The sequence below is a fragment of the Barbatula barbatula genome (assembly GCF_947034865.1).
Source record: "Barbatula barbatula genome assembly, chromosome: 12".
Classification (NCBI taxonomy): domain Eukaryota; kingdom Metazoa; phylum Chordata; class Actinopteri; order Cypriniformes; family Nemacheilidae; genus Barbatula; species Barbatula barbatula.
In genome coordinates, this window is record NC_136775.1 from 3,891,344 (window position 1) to 3,913,845 (window position 22,502).

The window sequence follows — 22,502 nt, forward strand, 5'->3', positions numbered from 1 at the left end:
TCTCTCTCTCTCTCTCTCTCCTCTCTCTCTCTCTCTCTCTCTCTCTCTCTCTCTCTCTCTCTCTCTCTCTCTCTCTCTCTCTCTCTCTCTCTCTCTCTCTCTCTCTCTCTCTCTCTCTCTCTCTCTCTCTCTCTCTCTCTCTCTCTCTCTCTCTCTCTCTCTCTCTCTCTCTCTCTCTCTCTCATGGAAACTCTTGTGTTTTTCAATGCTAATAATGACACTCAAATTCTAGTGACGTGCTCTCTTCTCTGGCATCCTTCAAAGCTGTTTGTGTCTTTAAACGATGAAGGATAAAGCCGAGTGAATGAACGTGTAAATGAGTTTTTCGCGGGTAATGAAATATTAAATTGACAAACAAATGATTTGCTCCACGTGAAAGCGTGCCTAAATACTATTGATTAGATATGAATCTGCCACATTGGGCTTCAGCGAGCTCTTGGTTTTGTCATTTTTGGTGATAACAGGCAAACGGAAATAACTTCAGCAGGGTATTGTGCCTTCTTGTGCTAGATGAAGCTGTTGAGATACTGCATTTGCTTTGGAATATGCACTCCTTGTGATCTAATAAGACAAACCAGGATCCGATCTTGTGATCTTTGCAATGATTTAGATTTATTTATTTATAGGTTAGCATTTTTTGAGTGAAAAATATTGCGTTGTTTGCGTTTTGGAGGCTCTATTCAAAACATAGCCTTTATATTGTTTTCTTAACTTTACTGTAATCGCATTGAATCAACTCGACTAACCAAGCGTGATTCGAGGCCGGTTTACAGCCTGAATGATCACTGCAACTATAAATTGTTTTAATTGTTTATAATTTAAGAGAATGACACAACTATAATGATCATATAGAAGAGGAATAACGATGATGTCAGCTTTTTTATTTTTTTCAGCTGATAAACGAAAAAACACAAATGGAAAGGGATAGTTCAGCTTGAAAATACAAATTCTGTCATTATCTATGATCACCCTATTGTCATTTCAAAACTGTGGGACTTTCTTTCTTTCGAACAACACAAAAAAAAAATATTTCGAAAAATGTTGGTGACCAAAAACTGTTGTTCCTCGTAGACGTGCATTGGGTTTGTGTCCATACAATAGAAGTCAAACGGGGACCAATGGGGATTTAAATGATAACAGGGCTGCTTAAATGATGACAGAATTTTCATTTTGAAGGTGAGCTTTTCCTTTAAGGGCTCACGCATTAAAAATATTCAGATGCATTGCAAAGTTAAAATGAACATTGTGTCTGTGTCTATTGGTGTGGATGGTAAAATATGTATTTTTTATAGTAACAGTATCTAAATATTGTAGTTGAGGTTATGGGAATAGGCCTTGAACAGGCCTTTGAGCCAAATGTTGAAATCTTGGTTCCTTTCTATGGTTTTCTCATTAGTTGGTGAAATATGAATATTATTTTGCTTACATTTCTGGTACTTCAATATTTTTTTAAGCAATGCACATTCAAATTTGACAGAATTCTACAGATTTTCCCTGACACCGAAAAATGCATAAAACCCCGCCCTTTTTATTGACCAATGATAGTTTAAATTCTCCCAAAACCTCAAAAGGTCATTTTCTAATCTGATCCTTCCTTCTTAATAAACGCTTTGTAATGCTAAGAAGGACTAATGCTGCATTGAAGAGCTTTGGGGGACCTGAGGTCGTGACCTCTGTGGCGGAGGGGTGTTTTGAGATTCATTCTTCACCCCTCTCTCTCTCTCTCTCTCTCTCTCTCTCTCTCTCTGTGAAGATCATCTCAGCTCTCTGACGGGAAACAGGGGGTGTGTGTCTCTCCTCAGAGCGCCGACGGCTGCCGTGGCTACAGATGACTAGAGCTGAGATAATACAGGCTCGACTTGATCTACAAGTGAACCTGACATTTCCCCTCTCCTCTTCATCACTGCATGTCCCAAACAGGCAAACAGATACGGAAGCCAAGCGATAAGCAGCCGCCACATTGTGACTGAAGTGATGGCTACATAGTTTAGCACAATCAGGGCGAAGATACCATTAAACACTGCGTCACAATTCACTGTGTCAACTTTTTGAGCGATACATCAGCAGCGATGCCATTTCCTTTTTGACTTTGTGCAACAAACCGCATGGTCTATTTCATCTAAAAGACAGGGACTTGATCCATAAAACAAAATATAGAGGTGTGAGTTACAAAATATGTTTTCGAGAAATGTCTCAGTGGTTTTGTGTCCATGTACTGGAAATCAATGAGGGTCAGTGTGGTTTGCTTACCAATATTCTTCAAAATATCTTCTTTTGTGTTCTGCAGAAGAAAGAAAGTCATACAGGTTTGAAGTGACATGAGAGTCAGTAAATGATGAAAGAGATTTCATTTTTGGCTGAAATTCACAAGAAAAATTTAGTTTTTATATCCAACAGTTGTTAGACATACAATAACCAGAAATAACATTTCGAAAAGATCTGGATTAGGTTTTGTGTTCTTTGTCTTGAAAGAATTAAAAAGTTACGTCTGCCTTGAAGTTTGATACTTTGCATAACCTCAATCAGATCTGAATTAGCAAGAAACGACATAAGTTTGTCCACAGCGTTGTCTCTCTTGGTTTGCGCCACATCTTGCCAAAGTGTTGGAATACGCCACGGCAGAATCCACTGCGAACACTGAGGGGGAAAAAACTAGCACAAGGGAGAAGAGTTTGAGAGATGCCAGCTGCTTTACCATCTGTCACTGTCAAGACTCGACTTGTGGGACGTCGAAACAACTTCCTTGAAAAGTAGCCGAGATAATCCACAATAGTTTTCACTTGCAATCTCGATTCCCCTGTTGGAATTCAACATACCGCCGTGTGAAGTGGAGATGGCTAATTGGTGGAGACGTTGGCTGTACTTTCACGTACATGCGTGTATTTTGAAGTGTGCAGTGAGCCAGTCTTGGCAATCCATTCTGAAATTGTCTTTCAAGTAAATAAACGTGTGATATATTGTCTGGTTTGGAGCTTCGGGCCAAGTCGGTAAATGCAGTACAAGAGCGATTTACCCGAAGTGCTTCAGTTTAAATTTGCCATTCCTCTCTACGGTACGTGAAATTTGGCACCCCAAGTCTCCGACTCCACTTTTTCTTTTCTGAAATAAGTCTTGATTTTGCTGAAGCTCACTTCCTCTCAGGCAAGAGGCCATCGGCGAAGTTTGTGCGTTTCCGACATCCACGGGCCCTCTCCTTTCCTCTTTTGTCACAAAGACGCTCATCAGACGAGTCCAGATGGTAGCAGCACTAAATGAAAGTATTCAGTGTGAAAATCGCAGATTTTTTGCAACGGTCATCTGGTGCGTTATCACAGAAGCCTTTTGTGAGATGGAAACGTTTGATGGAGGCTGTAGAAGTCTGGACAGCGTCTGGCCGTCTGGCCCGGTGGTCTAGCACATTAGGCGAGCCTGTCAAAACAGGAAAATTAGACCACGGGGTCGTCAGTAAACTAATTGGGTAACAAAGAGCGTACGCAGCCCTGCGAACCGTTCCTTTAGCGGTCGGTGTGCACAGACAGTGATAAGAGAGTTCAGGACTAATGCACTCGGATAAGATGTGTTTACTCTTATGTATCTACCTATAACTGGTTTTGGAATAGGTTTACAAGGAGTGCATCTATGAAGTGAAGGGTTAAAGATGTGTTGCACTTGAATGTTTTACTGTACGATGATGCAAATGTTTCTTACCCCTTTACAGCCCTAGGAAACCAACGGCAAACAATTTATTTACATTCCTTTTGCTCATTTATATGATCATGTATAGCAGTGCTGGGGCTGAGAGGCATCACGCCTTCAGATTTTTCTAGGGCCACTCCAAAAATATCCAGTTTTATGGATGACTATTAAATACTTAATAAATACTTATGTGTATGATCTGTTAAATAATGATCTGAACAGGTACAGATGTACAGTGTCCAAAAGTGATGTCCAGAGAGGATTATTTGGATAATATTTGCCTTTAAATCCCACTCAGATGAGTGTCTATGGTACAAAATGGACCAAACATAAAGGGTATTTATTAGACAAAGTTATCCGGCAAAAAAAAAAAACTATCAGGGACAAAATAATACATAGAAAAACTTTTTGTGCGTAATTCTTGTACAGTATCTTCCTCAGAGCTGTGGTTCAGTTTACAAAGAACAACTATGCAACATAAGAACAACGTTTTTAATACATTCCTAATAATTTTTTAAATCATAAACAAAAACGACCATTTTAATAAAGTTGGGCATCCCTCTTGGCCACATCTGTATATTCAATTGCTGTCACAGAATGCATCTAACAAAGAAACTACCTAATGCGTGTCCGCCACTGCTTGTGCATATTTCACTTTTTCCCTACTCCCTGCCAGATTGCAGTCGGTTGCCCGGCAGATGCCACCCGCCTCTCTAGCCTGCGGGCATGCAGATATCGGTACAGGTGTACGGGGCGTACAGAGAACACCTTGTTATGTGGCCCAGTAGCTGCCGCTTGCTGTAGGAGTTCACTGCAAGTTGCATGCAAAGATCAAAGAAACCGGCAATTGGATTCAAAGTGGAAATTTAAATTGAAATAGGCAGATCTATGGGAGAAGGCACGCCATTTCACGAGCCGAATCCGAGCACAACAGCGTGGCATGTTCCTCTGCCTTCTAGACATTATTACAATGCAAAGCAAATATTATGAATGCAGAGATTCCATGTCCTCTTCACGTAATGTGCGTTGGAGTTATGCACAAGGGCGCTCAACTTCGCTGCGACCGGGTGATCTTACGCCCTACCTTTGTTTGCTTTCAAGTCTGGGCGAATTTGTTCAGGTTGTTTTTCATTGTTGTGGTTTTGTATTGTTGTATAATGGTGGTTGTTCTCTGCGGAAGATGTTGATACACAGTTTCAATTCATTTCCATTTCCAGATGTTGATACATATTTTCCATTATGAATATTAACCATAGTGTAGGATCGATTACCATTTGAATGACCATAGTTTCACAAATATACTATAGTAAAAACATTATTAATAAGTGGTTGCGTGATTTAACTGGTTTATTTTTAACCCAAAAGTTCTTTATGAAAACATACTTATTATTTACTCTTGTATCGTTTCGAAAACAGCACATTTACGGTAAGTAAATAATGACTGAATTTTCAGATGTGCGAGGGCTGTTCCTTTAAATTCCGTTTTTTTATAATAGCATTATAAATCACAGGGTCCATGTGTTAATGAAGCCCCCACCAGCTCTCTGACTGTATGATTTGACCCTAGAGGAGAAACAGACAGAAGGTGTTTATGTCCTGAAGGCTAAGTGCTCATTAAACCAGAAAGCATTAGCGCCGAAAGCTCATTCTATGCCTGACACGGAAAAAAATACATACAGGGATGAAAATATGTGTGAGTGCTGGCTGGCATCTACACCTCCACTTTTAATTCATTTACAGCATTCAGAGGTGAAAGAAAGAAAGATGAGATGTTTTCCAGTCAGTACCGGAAAATGGAAATGCGAATGACATGTCCAAAGAAAAGAAAAGAAGAGACGGCGACACTTACACGCAACAAAATTAAACAAGTTGTATTTCTCGTTCATTTCGAAATGGAAATGATGTCATCACTGTGCTGCTCGACAGTTGCGCGTAATCTCCATTAAAATCCGTGTTGATCTCAATTCGTGTTTATTTTAGGCCTTGTTTAGGGAGAAAATAGGACATATTTGGTGTTCAGAGAGAGAGATTAAATCGGCACAAAGTCAAACTATGTTTTTAGCCAGGACGATTTTGAATAAATATGCATGGTTCCTATAGCAACGGTGAACACGGCTAAACGATAGGCCCGAGCGAACCTCAATGGGTGTTCCTTAAAAGATTGGTAGAGCCGCAGTGATTCTCAATTTAATCGATTTCAAACGAAAAAGTCAATTTAACAAAGTTGAAAAGAAAAAGCCGCACAGAGGAGAGGTGGGGGGAGCGGGCGGGCGGGAGGCTGAAAGCATTCTTTTGCACTCAAGCAGTAAACTAACTACGGCACGCGGGCTGAGATTTCTTCCCATTATCTCCCACCTCACATTTGCTCTTAGGCAAGCAGTTTAAAAGCCAAGCGATTGAGCCAGTGATCCAATTTGAAATGCAGAAATGATTAGAGCAGCTTGCCTCATTTCATATCGAAATTCTCTGATTTATGACAGGGCAGGCGCCAAGATCTATCTCCAAAGGGAATTAGCGTGCAATTTCTCTTTTTGCATATTTCCGTTATTTAGCTTCCCAATAGCAGATGCTCGCTCGGAAAAAAAGCAGAAAGGCAAACGGCAGCGAGGAGGGAGGTATCTTTTCATTTGGGGGCGATGAAACCGCTGCCATTTAAAAAGAGGAGGCTGGAACGCATGACAGACATGGGAATATATTTTCTGGGGTAGATAGCGATTTTCAAAAACGCCGGTCTTTATTTAGTTTATCAAACGGCACATGAAAAGGAGAAACATCAGGGTTTATTTTTAGACCGTCCTTAATTGCGTGCGGATGCGCGCGGAGGGGATTTGCACGTTTGCTGCGCGGAAGAAAAAATGTCGCCCGTCCGGCATGCCCGGGGAAATATTAATACGAGATAGAGAGGGCTGCGGGAAAATCTGCCTTAATGAAATTTCCAGTTGACCACATGCAATTTGTTTCATCGTGGCCAACAACTAATTGAAGTTGCCGTATCGAAAGTGCGTTAGGTTGTAAACAGAGTCTTAGAGCGGGACCGGTCCTGTTATCCTCACCTTCAGCCTGCACCTTTGCCTCACCCGTACACATGTCATCCTGACCTACACCTTTCATATTTTCATGTCTTTCGATGAGAATATGCTGTGAATGCAGGGAATGTGAAAGGTCTTGATTTGATTTATCTATTACAATGAACAGAATAAAATTACTGTATATATATTCATATATTTTATAGTAAAATACATAGATGGATTATAAACGTTTCATGTGACATATTTAGGCACATTACACAAATAATGTTCTTGCAGTTTCACATGTTGAATAACAATGCACTGTTCAACAAATGTTCTGATATACTTTGCATACTCAAAAGACATCATCGTCATTGATTTTGATCAATGTGTGACACATTTTTTTGTTTCCTCCTGCTCACTTCAATTGGAAAAGGTAAAGCGTGGTCACTTTCTCACCGGGGGCGTCCCCTGGAGCTGCGAGGCGGGTTCGAGCGTGGCAGCGGTCAGCGGTGCTATCATTAGCCCGTTGTTTACACGCAGGCCTGGAGTCAGGTTGCTTCAGTGTCACCATCCACTTTCTTCCCTTCACCTCCTAGAGCTGATCAGAGGATCAGGGTATCAAGGCCGGATTAGCGGCGATTTGGGATTTGTGTGATTGGTTAATTTATTGCAGCGATGGCGGCTCTTTCATCTACGGCAACATTTAATCAGCCGCTGCCACACAGGCTATTACAGGTTAGCTCTATTCTGCAGGCCTTTGCGCCGCTGCCATCAGCTCCATCACAATTCCCCCTGAAATTTCCAAATTATCTGGAACAGGCTTTAGCTGCTCCGTAATAAAAATTAGAGCTGATTCCCGATAGAAGCTTTCGTCCGTACCGGGCCAATTATAAATAGTACAGCCGCCGCTCGGAGAGAGAGAGGTGGGGGCGGGAGAGAAAGGGAAAGTGACGGAACGGGAAGGGAAGGGGGAAACCTAATGCTGAGGAATGTTAGCGAGGAACTTATCGGCCGCCTCCGCTTCCCTGCTCTGATCCAAATCCGACCGGCTGAAAATTTATATTAGATGTTATCACACAGACCTAAGTCGTGAAAAATCAATGAAGGTTATCTTTTATGTTGCAGCATCGTGTGGAAATATTGATTTTCATTTTATAGCGAATTTGGAGCATCAGTTTGTAATCGCTCGCTCGCTGACTACACTGTTTTGGTCACTGTATCTCTTACACGTGTAGACAGAGAGAGAGAGAGAGAGAGAGAAACCAATGCAGTGAGACCAGAGATCTGTTACTAATACACAGAACCGTGTGTGAAGGTCTTAAATCAAGCTTCACAATCTGTCTGGAAATTAAAGATAATTTCACTGAAAAAGTCACACACACATTTTCTTTTTTGTGTGTGTTCTTATGTGCTTGTTTCATATGTAGTTTTTTAAGTATACAGTATATATTGCTCAGTATGTAGTCATCCAATCCATATTATAAATAATATGAATAAACAGCAGGAATATAGATATTTGATATTTTTACAGAATAGATTTTTCTGAAATTTATTATAAGCTTTTGCTTTGGAGTGTCCGGTTCTCGATTCTGTTTTTCAACGAAAAAGAGAGAGCAGACCTTTGCTTCCGAATAAGTGATGACTCCAGACGCCGAGGATCAGAGAAAGGGTTAATCCGATTCTCATTTTAGATAGTCGTCGTGGCAACAATCGGTCGGTCTTCGGAGCTCTTTGACTGAGCTGTAAAATTCTCAGGTCAGTCTGGATATAAGACGTTATTGTATGGCTAATTTGAGATGTGAAACGGGAGCCGTCTTAAATGACCGAGGCTTCTCTGTATCGCTGCCAGCTCTGGGAAAGACACCCACATGGAAATCCGGGAGGGGCAGAAACATTTGTGGTCGAGCTTTTGTCTGATCACCTCGACGGTGACAGTTCTCTGAGCGTGATTAAAATGACGGGGTCATGAAGGATCACAGATGAGATGGTTTAAACGTCTCTGTTGTTTTTCCTAGGCGACAGTGAGATTCAATGGAAAGCTATTTAAGACCTTTTTGTTTAAATAAAGTCTCGTGTTTGGTTAATTCTTATTTAGAGAAAACAACCGTAGAAATCACACGTACAGTATCTCATCTAGAGTTTTAGAAGAGAGTCTCATCTGCGCTCAGATTTGAAAAGACAACAAAGTATTAAATCTATGAAACATAGAAACAAAAGTGTTCAAATGCAGTGAGTAAAACGAATGTAGTTGGACTAGAAATTTTCATGTTGAGATCTTTATTGACATTTGATTGCAGACTTGACAAATCTGAGTTCAGTTTTTTGACATTCGTGTCTAGAATTTGACATTTGTGAGATTTCTGGGTCTCTAGCGTCTCAGATATTTCTCCTTAAACTTTCCATTTGCTCATTACTATTAAATGTCATTGATGCTTAGGAGAAATAACTGAAATATTAAAGAGATATCATTGTAATTTGTATTTCTTATTTGTATTATTTTGTATAGCTCTATACTATTATAGACCACCTGAAAAGGAGTTTTAACATTTAACATTTCGACCCAATTTAAAATGTTAAATTGATATCTTCGAGATTGAATACATGTAAGATTAAATAAATAAATGTCTTTACATTATATCAAGTGATCTATAGCAATGTGTATATCAGCAATTGTATCATTTGGGCCAATTCTGAATTATTTCTTCTACATGACCCTAGTAGAAACATCTTCAAATGACATACAACCGAGAACTCCATGAAGTCTCAAAGTGGAAGGCCTGATATGTGAGGAGCGTCTCTCTCACATATTTGTCTATTAAGAATTCATTGTTTACTTTCAACTGTAGGGACAAATGCAAGATGTAATGTGCAGAGGAGATGCAGAGACAGGAAAGGAAGTCACGTGAGGTCCCTGAGAGTGACTGGAGCTTATTTTCACTTAGCTCAACTATTTCTGTTGCACTCTAATGAAGGTGTGCCTGCGGCGTCACGTCTAATGGCCTAGAAAGACAGACATTTTGCCTGCCAGTAATGGGCTACTGTAACAGCTGTCCAAGATCTCCACCAATCCTGCCTCGGAGTGAGGCGAACAGGTTCTCCAGGCTTTCATTGGCCTTTAAAAAAGCCATTTGAAAAACGAAATAGAATAGAGACGAGACGCACCTTTTTCTCCACAAACGGGTGCGAGTGCATTTGAGTTTCTTCTCTCTATCTTACCGCTTTCACCTTACTGATACAACGTAAAGCGCAGCGTTTCGACCCCGGCCCGTAAAAGAAAAATGGCATCACACATTGGAAATAATTTGCAGGAGCATTATAAAACGTAACCTCAATCGGCCTTTGAAATGGATACTGATTCTTTAAATTCTTCCCAGCCCGTCGCAGGAAATAGTGAGATGGCGGCGATAGGAAGGCACAATGTGGGCAAAGTTCAGCGTTGAACGCTCGCCTTCTCCCGCCGAAAGCCGTCCGCATTCTTTTCGTCATTCCCAGGCACCTGAGATCAGGCTGTAATCGGAGAGATCAGAAACTGGATCGTCGAGGGGGAAAAAATTCGGGCTGATAATTCCAGACTCACCGGAGTTAAACGAGTGGACGAGGACTGCAGGGTCAGGCCGGTTGAGGGGTTATGGATACTGAATGCAGAAAACACACCATTAAACTGCGCGTTAGAGTCACATATTTCCCAGAATTCCGTTCTGTTTAGTAACATGTGAAACTAAAAAGCATCACGTTTATAGTTTAATCATTTATTTAGCTGAGATTGAGAGTGTGTCTGAACAGAGCTCAACAGTCATCATTCACTCAGTCTCGTGTCATTTTATACCTGAAGATTTTTGGTAACAAAAATGATCGGCCTACAATTGACATGCATTGTATGGACATAAAACCATTTCTCAAAATATTGTCTTTTGTATTCCACAGATAGTCATATGGGTTTTGAACAAACTTTATTTTAAAGTAGACTGTCCCTTAAAGGAGTGAGTTTAATCCCCCCAATTGCCCCCCGATAACTTAAAGTCCTATACACATTTTTGTATTTAAGAGCTTGGCATTACTTCAGATGCACTGTATATTTGTTATGAAATGTTTTAGCTTTTTTATGCTTGTTTTTGTCTTATTTATAATAGCTTTCTATCATCTTGAGGCCCTTTGGAAGTTTGTTTCATATAAATCATTTTTATTAGTCACCCTTTATGTTTGTCACTTGTTTTTTGCACAAATCAAACCTTAAAAGTATTAACATGTGCTTGTCAACTTTCACAAGACAGTATTTAATCATTTAAAAGAACTTTTTTTTCTATTTCCTGAATTTCAGAATGACAGTTTGTCATTTGTTGTGTTTGTAAACCGTAAATATATATTTATTACAAACCTAAACTCTACTTTGTGTCATGCGTACATATACGATATGACGTTGTCATACTTTACATACAATGTAAATTCAAAATCAAAACTTCTGACCCGACCAGAACGTCCCTGTTAAAAATCACAGTATTACTGTGCGTATTAGCTTAATCATCTCTGTACATACTTAAGATTTGCGTCTGTGTGTTATCTCCACTTCTACAGAAGACGAAAGCATCGGTCCCGCTGGTGCTGAACGCCGGTCCCAGGTGGCTGCTGGATATGACTTGGCAGGGCTCCGACGACAACAGGAACAACTGTGTGGTTTACAGCAAAGGTAAGAAGACCTTTATCTGCCTAATACACACACACACTGTGCATCTCTTCAAATGTATTTCTTTCTTACATGTATGTGTGAACGGTTCTCGTTCAAAGAGCGATGTTAAGCGCGGCTTTGTCTCTCACATCTATTAGCAGTGCGTTCTGTGGTGTAAGGTCGCCGGGTCACAGGTCAATCTGGCTTTGCTTTGACAAATGTCATTCTCTGACATTTGCCGTTTTTGTGTTGCATTTCGTGTACACGGCGTGCTGCCCGAAGACATGCGATTGCATATTTGTTATTGAATATTAATATAAAGTGTGTTTTTTCATGAATGCATGCTTTGATGGCCAGACTACACGGCAACACGTGTATGAATAAGTTAACAAGGAAAGTACCGAGATTTGAAAACGGCGAGAGCTCTCATTCAGCTGAATGTTTTGTGCATGATTACCCATGATTCTCCTCTGCGCCGAGACGTGGGATTTTTCATTCCCCGCTCTCATCTCATAATCACTAGTACCCAAGGACTGATCCTCTTTACCAGCGCATTCATTTGTGCACTTTATCAGCAAATCATTAAAGTTTCGATAAGCTGTTCAAGAAGATTATGCAGTTCTTTTAAAATCGACTAATCTTTTTGCCAGGAGACCGAATATTGGTAACAAAAATGCTAATAACAGGATTTTGGGAGTTTTTCATTAAATCTCTATAATTTCTTCTCATTCTTCGTATTAGCGCGAGAAAACGTTTTTATTACGAGGTCACTGATTCAACTGTAAAAAGCTGTATGTTATCAAACTAATACTTCTGATATATAATGCTTTTTAGCTGCTTGAATATCTTTAGCACCTTTATGGAACCGCTTGATGATAAAAATAGGCAAGATTCAGAAAACGGATGGCTAGACTGTCGGTTACATCACAAATGTATTGACGTTTTATTGCAGATTCTTGCATCAGCGTTCACTCAAGGCTTCAGTCCGTTCACAGTCCGGTCCCTGCACACAATATCAGCACTTATGCTGAGAAAGAGAATTGTGTGGTTGTCCTGTAATACATGCATCCCACAATCCTGTGCGGTTTAATCTATTGTATTCAGGCCTGTTGGGCGTGTGTGATTCCCTGAGGGCGTCTCTGGGCGACTGTGAGAATTCACGCTGAAAACAGAGTAGCAAGAATAATCAGCGAGACCAAACTTGGACACAAACACTTTCGGGATGTTTCTCTTTACCTGCCTCGTCTTGTTCCACATCTTTATTTTAGCTTGAATTATACATTTAATGTCATCTAATATGGACGATGCCTGTGTAATTGTGGTTTTGTGTTTGTGTTGCACTGAACTTTTGTGTTGCTTTGAATGTTTCCGATCTTACGATTATTTAGTGACGTTATGAAATATGTAACGTAGATATGTTAGATCATTTGCGAAGTCGGATTATGTATTAACAGTTGTTAACATGCTTGTCAGACGCTGAAGTGATGGAAATTCCCACTCAGCAAAACAAAATGTATTCAATTCAAATACGAGCAGTGGTCGGTTGAGCTCTCTTGCGTTCGGACAGTAGATATTCCGCTCTAGCGTGTCTGATTATTTAAAGGTCACCTCAATTTTTCCTCTAAGCCTCTTAGAAGCAGGAACAGTCAGATAGAGCGTGTCAGAGGAGTCGAGGGGGAAATTTGGCCATTGTGCGTGTGGAAATTGACCAGTGTAACAAGAGCGTTTTACATAAGCTCATATTCCGCAGAACTGGACTAATTCACTGTGTCTTTGTGTCTAGCTCATATTCTTTCATTTCTTTCCATCTGATTTGCATGGACGCATCTGTATTGAGCGTTTTTTGTGACCGAGTCAGAAATGACATGTTACCTTGACCTCCATTGGCGCCTTGACCTCCCGTTTCTTTGTAATCTTTCTCATCTTCTCTCTGTGTATATGGACACTACGGCTGTGATTCAGATTATTTTTTCTTTTCAGTTCTGATACTTTAAAGATTTAGTAAAGAAATATTTTAGTACATTTGCGAAAACCAACATAATAAACAACGGATGCTAGATATACAGGCTTTTTCGGTGAGCGATATCACGTGTTTTGTTAAACAAAATCTAATATTAAAAGTTATTGTATTCATAAATGTAGTGGTTGCACAAAAAAATGCAAGTATTTCACGCAATAATAGTTTTTATTATAATGACTGTCAATAGATTTGTAAATAATACAACGCCAATAATCCCAACATGCTCAAACTGCTACAAAAAATCAAACATCATGAAAATCTCTCCGTTCCTGTATTTCTTCCAAGTTCTCGATTCAGAACCCTAATAGACGCCAAAGCGTTTCATCACCGCACAAACCGAATCTTCAAACGTATATTTATCTCCGTTTCGGTTTGTCTTTGTGAAAGCGCAGCGCTGGGTGAGGGGTTTCACGCTGACATTAAAGCGCTGGGAGATGGACACATGCCAGTTGAGTTTGGAACGACACAAAAGACAAACACTGTCACGTTTAAACTGTTAAGGCCATTAAATTGTTTTCATTTCATCTTCCGCTTTGAAAGGCACGCAGGCAAAGCGTGCGGAGGTGCCGGCGTTATTATCTCTTATCTTTGAACAGCGCAAAATACTGCGACGCATAATAACCAAACAACTGCGCACAATGTAACATTTCATTATCAGGGTGTTAAAACTGGGTTGTACCCTGAAGGGGTCCCCACCGCAGCTCTGAGCGCCGGCGTAATTATGTTTAATTAAAATACAACAGAGATCAACAGAATCGTTTTCATTAGGAAATTATTAATGATGCTACTGTAACAATAATTGATTGCAGTGAGCCAGGCTGTAAGAGCAGACGGTCAGGGAGAGAGAGAGAGAGAGAGTTGCATAATTTTAAAGTTAAACACACAGCTGAGAGTACACACACCCTTTATTGGAAATAAAGTCTAAAATAAGTGTACAGTGGCCTTTTACCACAGTCCCACAACAGTACAGTAACCATATTTTTACTATAGTATTTGTAGTAAAACAATGGTAATACAAATGGTAATCAATCTGCCAAAAACATGGTTAACACACTTTTACTGTAATAAAATCATGATTCATCTTTCTAAGTGGAATAAATGTACAACAGTATTTCCAAGATGCTCAAAGATGTTGAAAAGAACCATCTTTGTGTTTATTTAAGCAGAAGGCTTTGGTGACACTGCTGTCTCTCATCCTGCACACTTCAGCTTTAGTGTGTGTATGCGTCCATGTGTGTGTGTGTGTGTGTGTGTGTGTGTGTGTGTGTGTTGCGCTGCCTCCTGCTGCTACTATTAATTATGATTCCATTGTGTAGCGCTGAAGCTGTTGAGAGTGATGTTCAACTCCCCCGTGGCATTTCTAATCAGCTCATGAAGTACCTGCACCTGGAGTGAGTGTGTGTGCGTGTGTGCATGTGTGTGTGTGTGCGTACGAGTGTGTGGCATTGATGATTTAACCTGTATAATTGTATAATCGATGTTGAGAAATGCCTGTGCATTGATTTGCAGACAGCACGCAGATTTCAGTGTGAATGTGACGCTCTGGAGCTCAGACTGAGAGACACACTCCCATTTCTCATTTAAAGGCCATTTCTACTATTTACATTTTTTAGAAGAGGGTTCTGGTTTTAAAAGCACTGTAAGCATGGCCTGGTTAAAATTCACAACACATATTAAAGTTCACCCAAAAATGAAAATTATTTCATTTTATCACCCATTTTTTGTTCCAAACCTGTATACCATTGAGCTATGAAGAGGTTCAACCAGGCGCTCAGGTGAAGTTGAAAAGTCGAAAAGTCTGTGATAGGTGCTCTTGGGGTAGGGAACAAACGAAACCGGAAAAAAAAGCGGGTCCCAGGCAAGGATGAAGTTAAAAAGCCTTTATTAAGTGTGGCTTAAGTCATTTAAAAGAATATATTTATATAAGAGCCAACATGTTTCGACCAACAACTGGTCTTCCTCAGGGTGATACTTTGCCCTGTTGGCTCTTATACAAATATATTATTTTAAATGACTTAAGCCAGACTTAATAAAGGCTTTTTAACTTCATCCTTCTCCTTCTCATATTTGACTGAGTGCCTGGGACCCGCTTTTTTGTTCCTGTATACCATTGGTTGTCCTGCTAAACACTAAAGAAGATATTTGAAAGAATGTCAACCAAACAGATCTGCCGTAGTAGGGAAAATAAATACTTTGAGAGTCAATGGGGGATTATGTCTAATATTATATATTATTATATCTGTTCGGTCACTGACATTCTATCAAATATCTTCTTTTGTGTTTAGCAGAATAACGAAAGGTATACAGGTTCGGTAAAGTAAATGATGACAGAGGGTGAACTGTCCCTTTAAGAAAAGTCTAATATTTGACCCATTGTAAACACTCACCTGATCCAATCCTATAATGAAAACAAGTCTCATTATATGAAAAGTAGTGATATAGATTTTAAATAAATAATATGTATAAATAATAAAGTAATTGTATGCTGTGCCATATGTTGGTTGTTTTGCCTTCATCACTCTTTTATCACTTGTCATTAATTGTTTACTTTATCTACAGTGTGTTATGCAAAATATAACTTATTCAGTATGATCTCTGGGTAAAAATATAACCTGGATCTGCGGTCTAAGATGGATTTGTTTTTTCAAGACACCTATTGCATTGATTTATTTTATGTAGTGGTGTTTTAAAGCATTGTAATCTGTTTACATTTCTTTCTTTCTGCCTCAAATGATTAAGAACCAAAGGCTAATGTGATTATGAATGTCCATCCGTTCTTACAGAATAATCAACTACGAGTACTTGGGGGAAAGTTGGTAAGATACATGTGTCTGTGAAAGTTTAACTTTGAAGTATTTGAATCTTATAACATTTATATGTAACATATTGTATGTATTTTATTTGATGTCAGTGAAACGACAAGATAAAATGTAGGGTGGGATTTTATTTTAGAAGTCAAAAGGGAAGCCAGTGGGTTTCTATTTGCACTTAGTCTTAAAGTCTTTAAGGTACAGCAACAAAAAGCCAGTTTTGAGCCAGGAAAGGTGATTAATGTGGTTAGGACTGTTTCGGAGATAGTGGGCCACAGGTGAGAGCTAGAAGTGAGATATTAATGTGTGTTAATGTCTATGTAACATGCATGTGACATCAGTGACCTCCTGGAGGAGGTAAACACACTGACTCACACACCGAATATGATTTCATGCTGCTGTAAACGCTCGACCCGCAGGTACGACTGTAGAGATGACCATCTATCCTCTGTCAGTGGGCGGCATTATGGTCTGCATGATGCTTTCATATCCATTCACTCTCTCTCTCTTTTCCTGGACCTGTTAGAAAGGTCTCTTTACCTAGGATGTGTTTTTTATTTTAATTTACGAATTTAAGTATATAAATATTGTATATTGTTCCTGATTAATACAATCCATGTTTTGCTTTCTATTTGATTGTAGTTTTAATTTATTCAATTTTTATGCTCATTTAATCTTAATGTGTAGCAATTCTGTCTTATTTTTTTATATATATCTATATACATTTTGCCTATTTTTATTTAGTTTTGTATTTATTTTCAGTTAATAAGCTTAGTGCCTCGTAAACTTATATAACACACTTTCGGTTTCTAATCTTTGTTCATTTTAACATTAGAATAATTATTTACAAATAATATTTAGACTGATATTTTATATTCTTTAATACTATTATATAACAAATAATACCCTTGGAACAAATATATATATTTTTGAACATAGGCTATTTGTGTATTTGAATATATAAAAGTTGACATTTTAAAATAACATTTTAATAACATTTGACGCCAGTCACTCTAAATTTGTTAGATATTACCTTTTTTAATTGACAGTTACCAACTCTGCTTACCCAACCTGAGAGAGAGAGAGAGAGAGAGAGAGCAGGATGATACAGTACCATCTGTAGGTAGCGCCATCTGTCTAGTCTCTCTGGGTGATGTCATATACAGCCTAATGTTGTCATAATCCTTACATGGCAGAGGTCATTAGCGTTTATAGACGTACATAAAACTTTATGGTTGGTGAGCTTATGCTGCCATGATGTGGTAATCAGTGAAACATGGTCTGAACAAAAGACACAAAATGAACTTTCATATCCCACCATGTAAGTGATGTTATACTACATTCTTTGAGTTTCTTCTTATGGATTTGTGATATTAGGAAGGTTTTTGGAATGTGCTTCTTTTTGGCGATTGTGATGCATAAAAGCATCGTTCATACGTAAGTGTTACTTTGTAAACCATGATGTCACGGTCAAACAGCAAAGCCATGGTAAGACCTGACAGGACCGTATAGTACACCATACTGACTTCTTTTAAAGCTGACAAGTGTCCATTTTTGGGTGTCTGACATGATACTTCTGGCTCAACCAATAAGGTTGCGAGTTGGACCACCTGTTTGTTTGAGTATGGGCAGAAGACACTGTGTTATTGCATTTGTAATAAAATTGTTGTTGTTAAATTAACTTCAACGCTGTTCTGAATATTAAGAAACAATATCTCATATGTGCCACGCACCGGCTCATGGTGTCACTACCGCCATTTCTGGGTTGCGGTCACCACGAGGTTGCCCGCTTTTCATGCGAAGCCAGGCGTCGGCTTGATTTAAAGGCCGTTAGGAACGGCAGCGAATAGAAGACAAAGAAAAGACGGTCGACAAATCAGCCGGCGACGGTGGCTCTCAAGGTTCCAGCTGAAACCTATTCAGCAGCAGAACAGAGAAAAATATATACACACTCTATCCTGTCAGGAGCTTTTGGCTTATCTTGAGTGACTGTCAAGGCTGAGAATATCAGGAAATGGACAGAAACATATAAAATTAATAAGCTGGTGGATGTTGTCTGAAGTTATGATGCTTCCATAAATCCTGGTTTGATCAGAGAGGACAAGGCTTAAAGCCAGAGCCTCCAGACGCACACAGCGAGTGTACTGAGGCCGAATTCTCATTCTGTCGCTGAGATAGAAACCCTTAGCCGACGAAATAAGATTTATCTCCCTTTTTGCCCTCTTTCATGACTGACAAATCTAAGAAAGCCAGAGGCGACTTGGCAGCCATTACTAGCTTTAATAAAGGGCACATGCTCAGCAAGGTGAAACTTGGGCCAACGGCAAAAAATATGTGGTTTGGGGAAAACGGAAGAGAAAGGAAACCGTCGCTTACTTATCAGTTGTATGTCCCGTGTTGGGTGAAAGGTCGAAGAGCTTTTTGTTTGTTTGTTTGTTTGTTTCTTATACCCAAAAGGATGGATGCTATCTGTTTCAGCATCCACACTGCAAGGCTTTCTGGAGTGGCGCAGGTAATATTTCATGTCAGGAATTACGCAGGTGAACTTTTTTTTCCTGTGGGTGGTGAAGAGAATCATTGATCATCGTATCAGTTTTCAGTAGTTATCTTTTTTTGGTTTGGCGTTTTGTGCTGCTCGTACGTTTGTTGGAGGGTAATTAAATACAGAGATGTGTGTGTTGAGGTAGGGCTGGGACGATATATCGTGCAATTCTTATGCCCAGTTTCCTCAATGAGTTACGGTTTAATGCCGCAAAATCCGAAAGCTAGAGGGCGCTCTCCCGCAGAGACTCCGAATATGAGACAGAAGAAGAACGATTAACACACAGAAGTGCTTGTTCACTCTTTCACTATTCCCTATATAGAGAATGCTAAATATTCCACTATATGGAGAAGAAGTGAATGAAAATGAGCGAACGATTTTGGACACCTCTCGTAACATAACCTGCATCTGACAGTACCTTCCCGGACATTCGCTTATAATGCACCTCAGACGGTTGATTCGCGGTGTATCATGGGAAATAATGATTGAACGACTACATTGGATGTACACTCAAAGTTAGAATGCATTGTGGGTAGAAACTAGTGAACGGATGTAGGGAATGAGTTGTTCACTCAGAATTCAGACAACACTACAAAATGTTGTACACCTGATATAGTGCACTATATAGGAGATAGGGGACGAATTCAGTTCCAGGAAATGCAAATGGTGATATTCTATCGCTGTTCTTCAAACCTTTTCAGGTATTGTTATGATAATAAAGTATATTTATAATGATGATGTTTGACGGGTGTTGCTTTTGCTCAAATGCACGTTATCGCAGTGATCCTCGACTGAGCTGTACTTCCTACTGATCAAAGAGCCGTAGTTCACGAAAGAGATGTGTATAAAACACAGAACTGATGTAGATATAATAGATATAATGAATACGATATAACCAACACCATACATGTTTACCATTCTTTCTGATGGTCTTTATGATCTTTATGATCATCTACATGTCAGAGCACACGCATGGAGGGTACACACACACAAATGACATTCAGAGAGAATATAGTGTCTGTGTGTGAGAGTGTTGTATGTGTGAGAGGAAGTGATTGTGATGTGTCTTTGTGTGTGTGTGTGTGTGTGTGTGTGTGCGTGTGTGTGTGTGTGGTGTGCATGTAAGAGAGGTGTGGAGTGTGTGTGTGTGTGTTTGTGCACGAGAGAGAGAGTGAATGTTGTCTACAGTATGGTGTGTGTGTGTGTGCGTGCGTGCGTGCGTGCGAGCGAGCGAGTGAGTGAGTGCTGTGTTTGTGTTGCATATGAGAGAGTGTGTTATGTGTCTGTGGTGTGTAAAAGAGTGTGTTGTGCATGTTAGGCAGGTGTTTGTGTGTATGTGTGTTTGACTATATTTTGTGTATGTGGCCTGTAAGAGAATGCGTTTTGATGTGCATTTGAAGATACTGTATGTTGTATATGCGTGGTGTGTGTTTGTGAGTGTGTACTGTATGTGTGCAGCAGACTCGAGCATGTATACGGTTATGTTCGTCAGCAGCAGAAAATGACAACAGAAGCAGTATAATCGTGTTTGCTGGACCAAATCAGAGAAACTAATTTCAGTTTGAGAGTCTGTATTGAGTACAGGTCGCGCTTTCTGTGCATGACTGTCAATAAGAAACATTTCTCTTTTTCAATGAACAAATACCTCAGATATCATAAACACGCGAGCTTTCAGTGTCCAATGTGTCGGGTCTGTACAGCTGTACCAACTGTACTGAAGCTCTGAAAAATCTTCATTCTCTGAATACAGTAAGTGTTTTCTAGGAAAAATTGAATTGAGTTCTTGACGTCAAGGCTCTGGGTGCTTTTCTGCTGGACTGCTTCCGTGCTGAAGTCTTTTAGATTATCCGCTACCTGTGAAGCCTCCGGTTCGCCGACAGCTCTTCTGCATGAATTATTCAGATTGAGAGTGGCCTCACAAAACGCTAGTCCTGGACTTGAAGTCTGCTCACCGGTAAACAGATTTTTTACGATTTTCTGCTCTGAATCCCAGTTGTGTCTGGGTGCCAGCGATGGGTAATTACATCACACCTTTCTTTCCCTCTCCAAACCCTTTCAAACTGTCTTCTGAGGTTATCGTAACCGGTTTGGCACCATCCTGAATCGCTAGAAGTTAGGTTGTGTGATACATAAAAGGCATCAATTCTGTCAGCTAGTAAACCATGAAAAATAAATGACACATTTAAGGATGCAGGTTCGTGTTATGGGTCTGACCTTCACCCAGGCAGTTTTTAGGAGGATGCATCTGAAGCCGGTGACCCGAATTGGGCCACGTTAGAGAGGAACATGGCAGACATTAAGGAGTGGCTTTTGGCACACCAACGGCGAACACACGGGACCCGACTCCCAGCATGAGCGTTAGTGTGTGTGTTCAGATATTATAGACAGGCTCATAAAACGCCTACTGGTGCTGTACAGACGGTTCAAAGAAGATCCAGCATTCCAGGACAGATGGGGAGGGAGGGACTCACACGTACACGCTGTCCTGGAGGAAAACCGTAGGGCTCAGAGTTTCCTCTTTCATAGCTCAAAACAATGCGTCTCATCTGTTTCTTGTACGTCTGAGAATCTATTTATTTGTGGGTGTACAGTAAGTGTATAGGATAATCCGATATAGTTTGTTTTATAGCATAGCCTATATATTTTTATATAATTGATACAATTATAATGACTTTTTAAAGATGTGTGCCGACAGTATATGTGCATATGAAGAGTTCAGATGCTAAAAGCCACCTCCATCAAAAGTGAGATGATGATGTCGAGTGAATGTGAATACATTGTGAATGTAACCCGCTAAAAAATGCTCATTTACGTCTTCTGGCGGATTTAGAGGGTTTTGCATCTCTTCATTTGTTACAAAATGAAATATCAATTCACATATGGGTGATTCTTTAATTTCAACAACATTTTATGTCTGAAGTCATTTTTTGTCTGGTTTGTTGAGATACCGGTTATACCGATTTGTTACTTTACAAGATCACAAGTTGCTTAAGGTCGTAACAATAATACATATATTTTTTAAAAGTGTGATTTACTGTTGCCTAGTACGTCAAAACTGTAAGCTCATTTCAAATGGTAAACAGCATTGATCATTGATCCCAATGTAAGTTATTTACAATCTTTTTTTAAACACGATTTGATTAATGCCGTATGTTCATAGCATCCATGGAGTATTTGGCTAAAAAGCTTGAAATATTCAGTTCTGTTACTGTCAACACTGTTACCAAGGAAGACATGTAACAGAATTGACAAAATTGATGCACTAATCTACGTAATGTTTTTTTTATTTCATCAAATGAATATTTCCGATGCATGCTGGTTTTATTACCCAAATGTCTTTTTTATTAAATTATTCAGATGATTCATTTCAAAGCAGTCTTGCTATCAAACACCAGTTTATTTGCACTGTAAAATTTTGGTGGCTGGTCCTTCCTCCAGATTAAAGCCGAAACGAACATTTCCAGCACGTCTGTCTGTTTGATTACAATCGTCAAAGGACTCTTATTATTTCTATACCTAAACATTAGCCTTAAGGGGCTGTTTACACAGCAATCCGGGGCACCGTTTTTCTTTACCACTTTACGGATTAATAAAACATCAAGTTTGTTTTCCCACATTGAGCTTTAGAACGGAAGAGAGACCAAAACCCCAAAGACGAACACGGGTGACGCTTCCCTGCTCTGGCTTTGTCATCACGCTTGAAGAATTTCCGTTTAATGCACTGTAATGTGGAATTCAGAGGGGAGCGGTTTAATTGAGTTTTACACAAACCAGTTGGGAG

At 39.7% G+C, this 22,502-nt stretch overlaps 1 protein-coding gene across 1 annotated transcript in view; it reads left to right on the plus strand.

Moving 5' to 3' along the window:
• zfpm2a (zinc finger protein, FOG family member 2a) overlaps positions 1-22,502 on the plus strand; it is a gene marked incomplete at its 3' end in the record, with an annotated part of 126,736 nt that overhangs the window by 73,011 nt on the left and 31,223 nt on the right. The window contains exon 5 of the mRNA XM_079469928.1: positions 11,259-11,370. Within this exon, the coding sequence (XP_079326054.1) occupies positions 11,259-11,370 (112 nt within the window). The remainder of the gene's footprint in view (positions 1-11,258; positions 11,371-22,502) is intronic.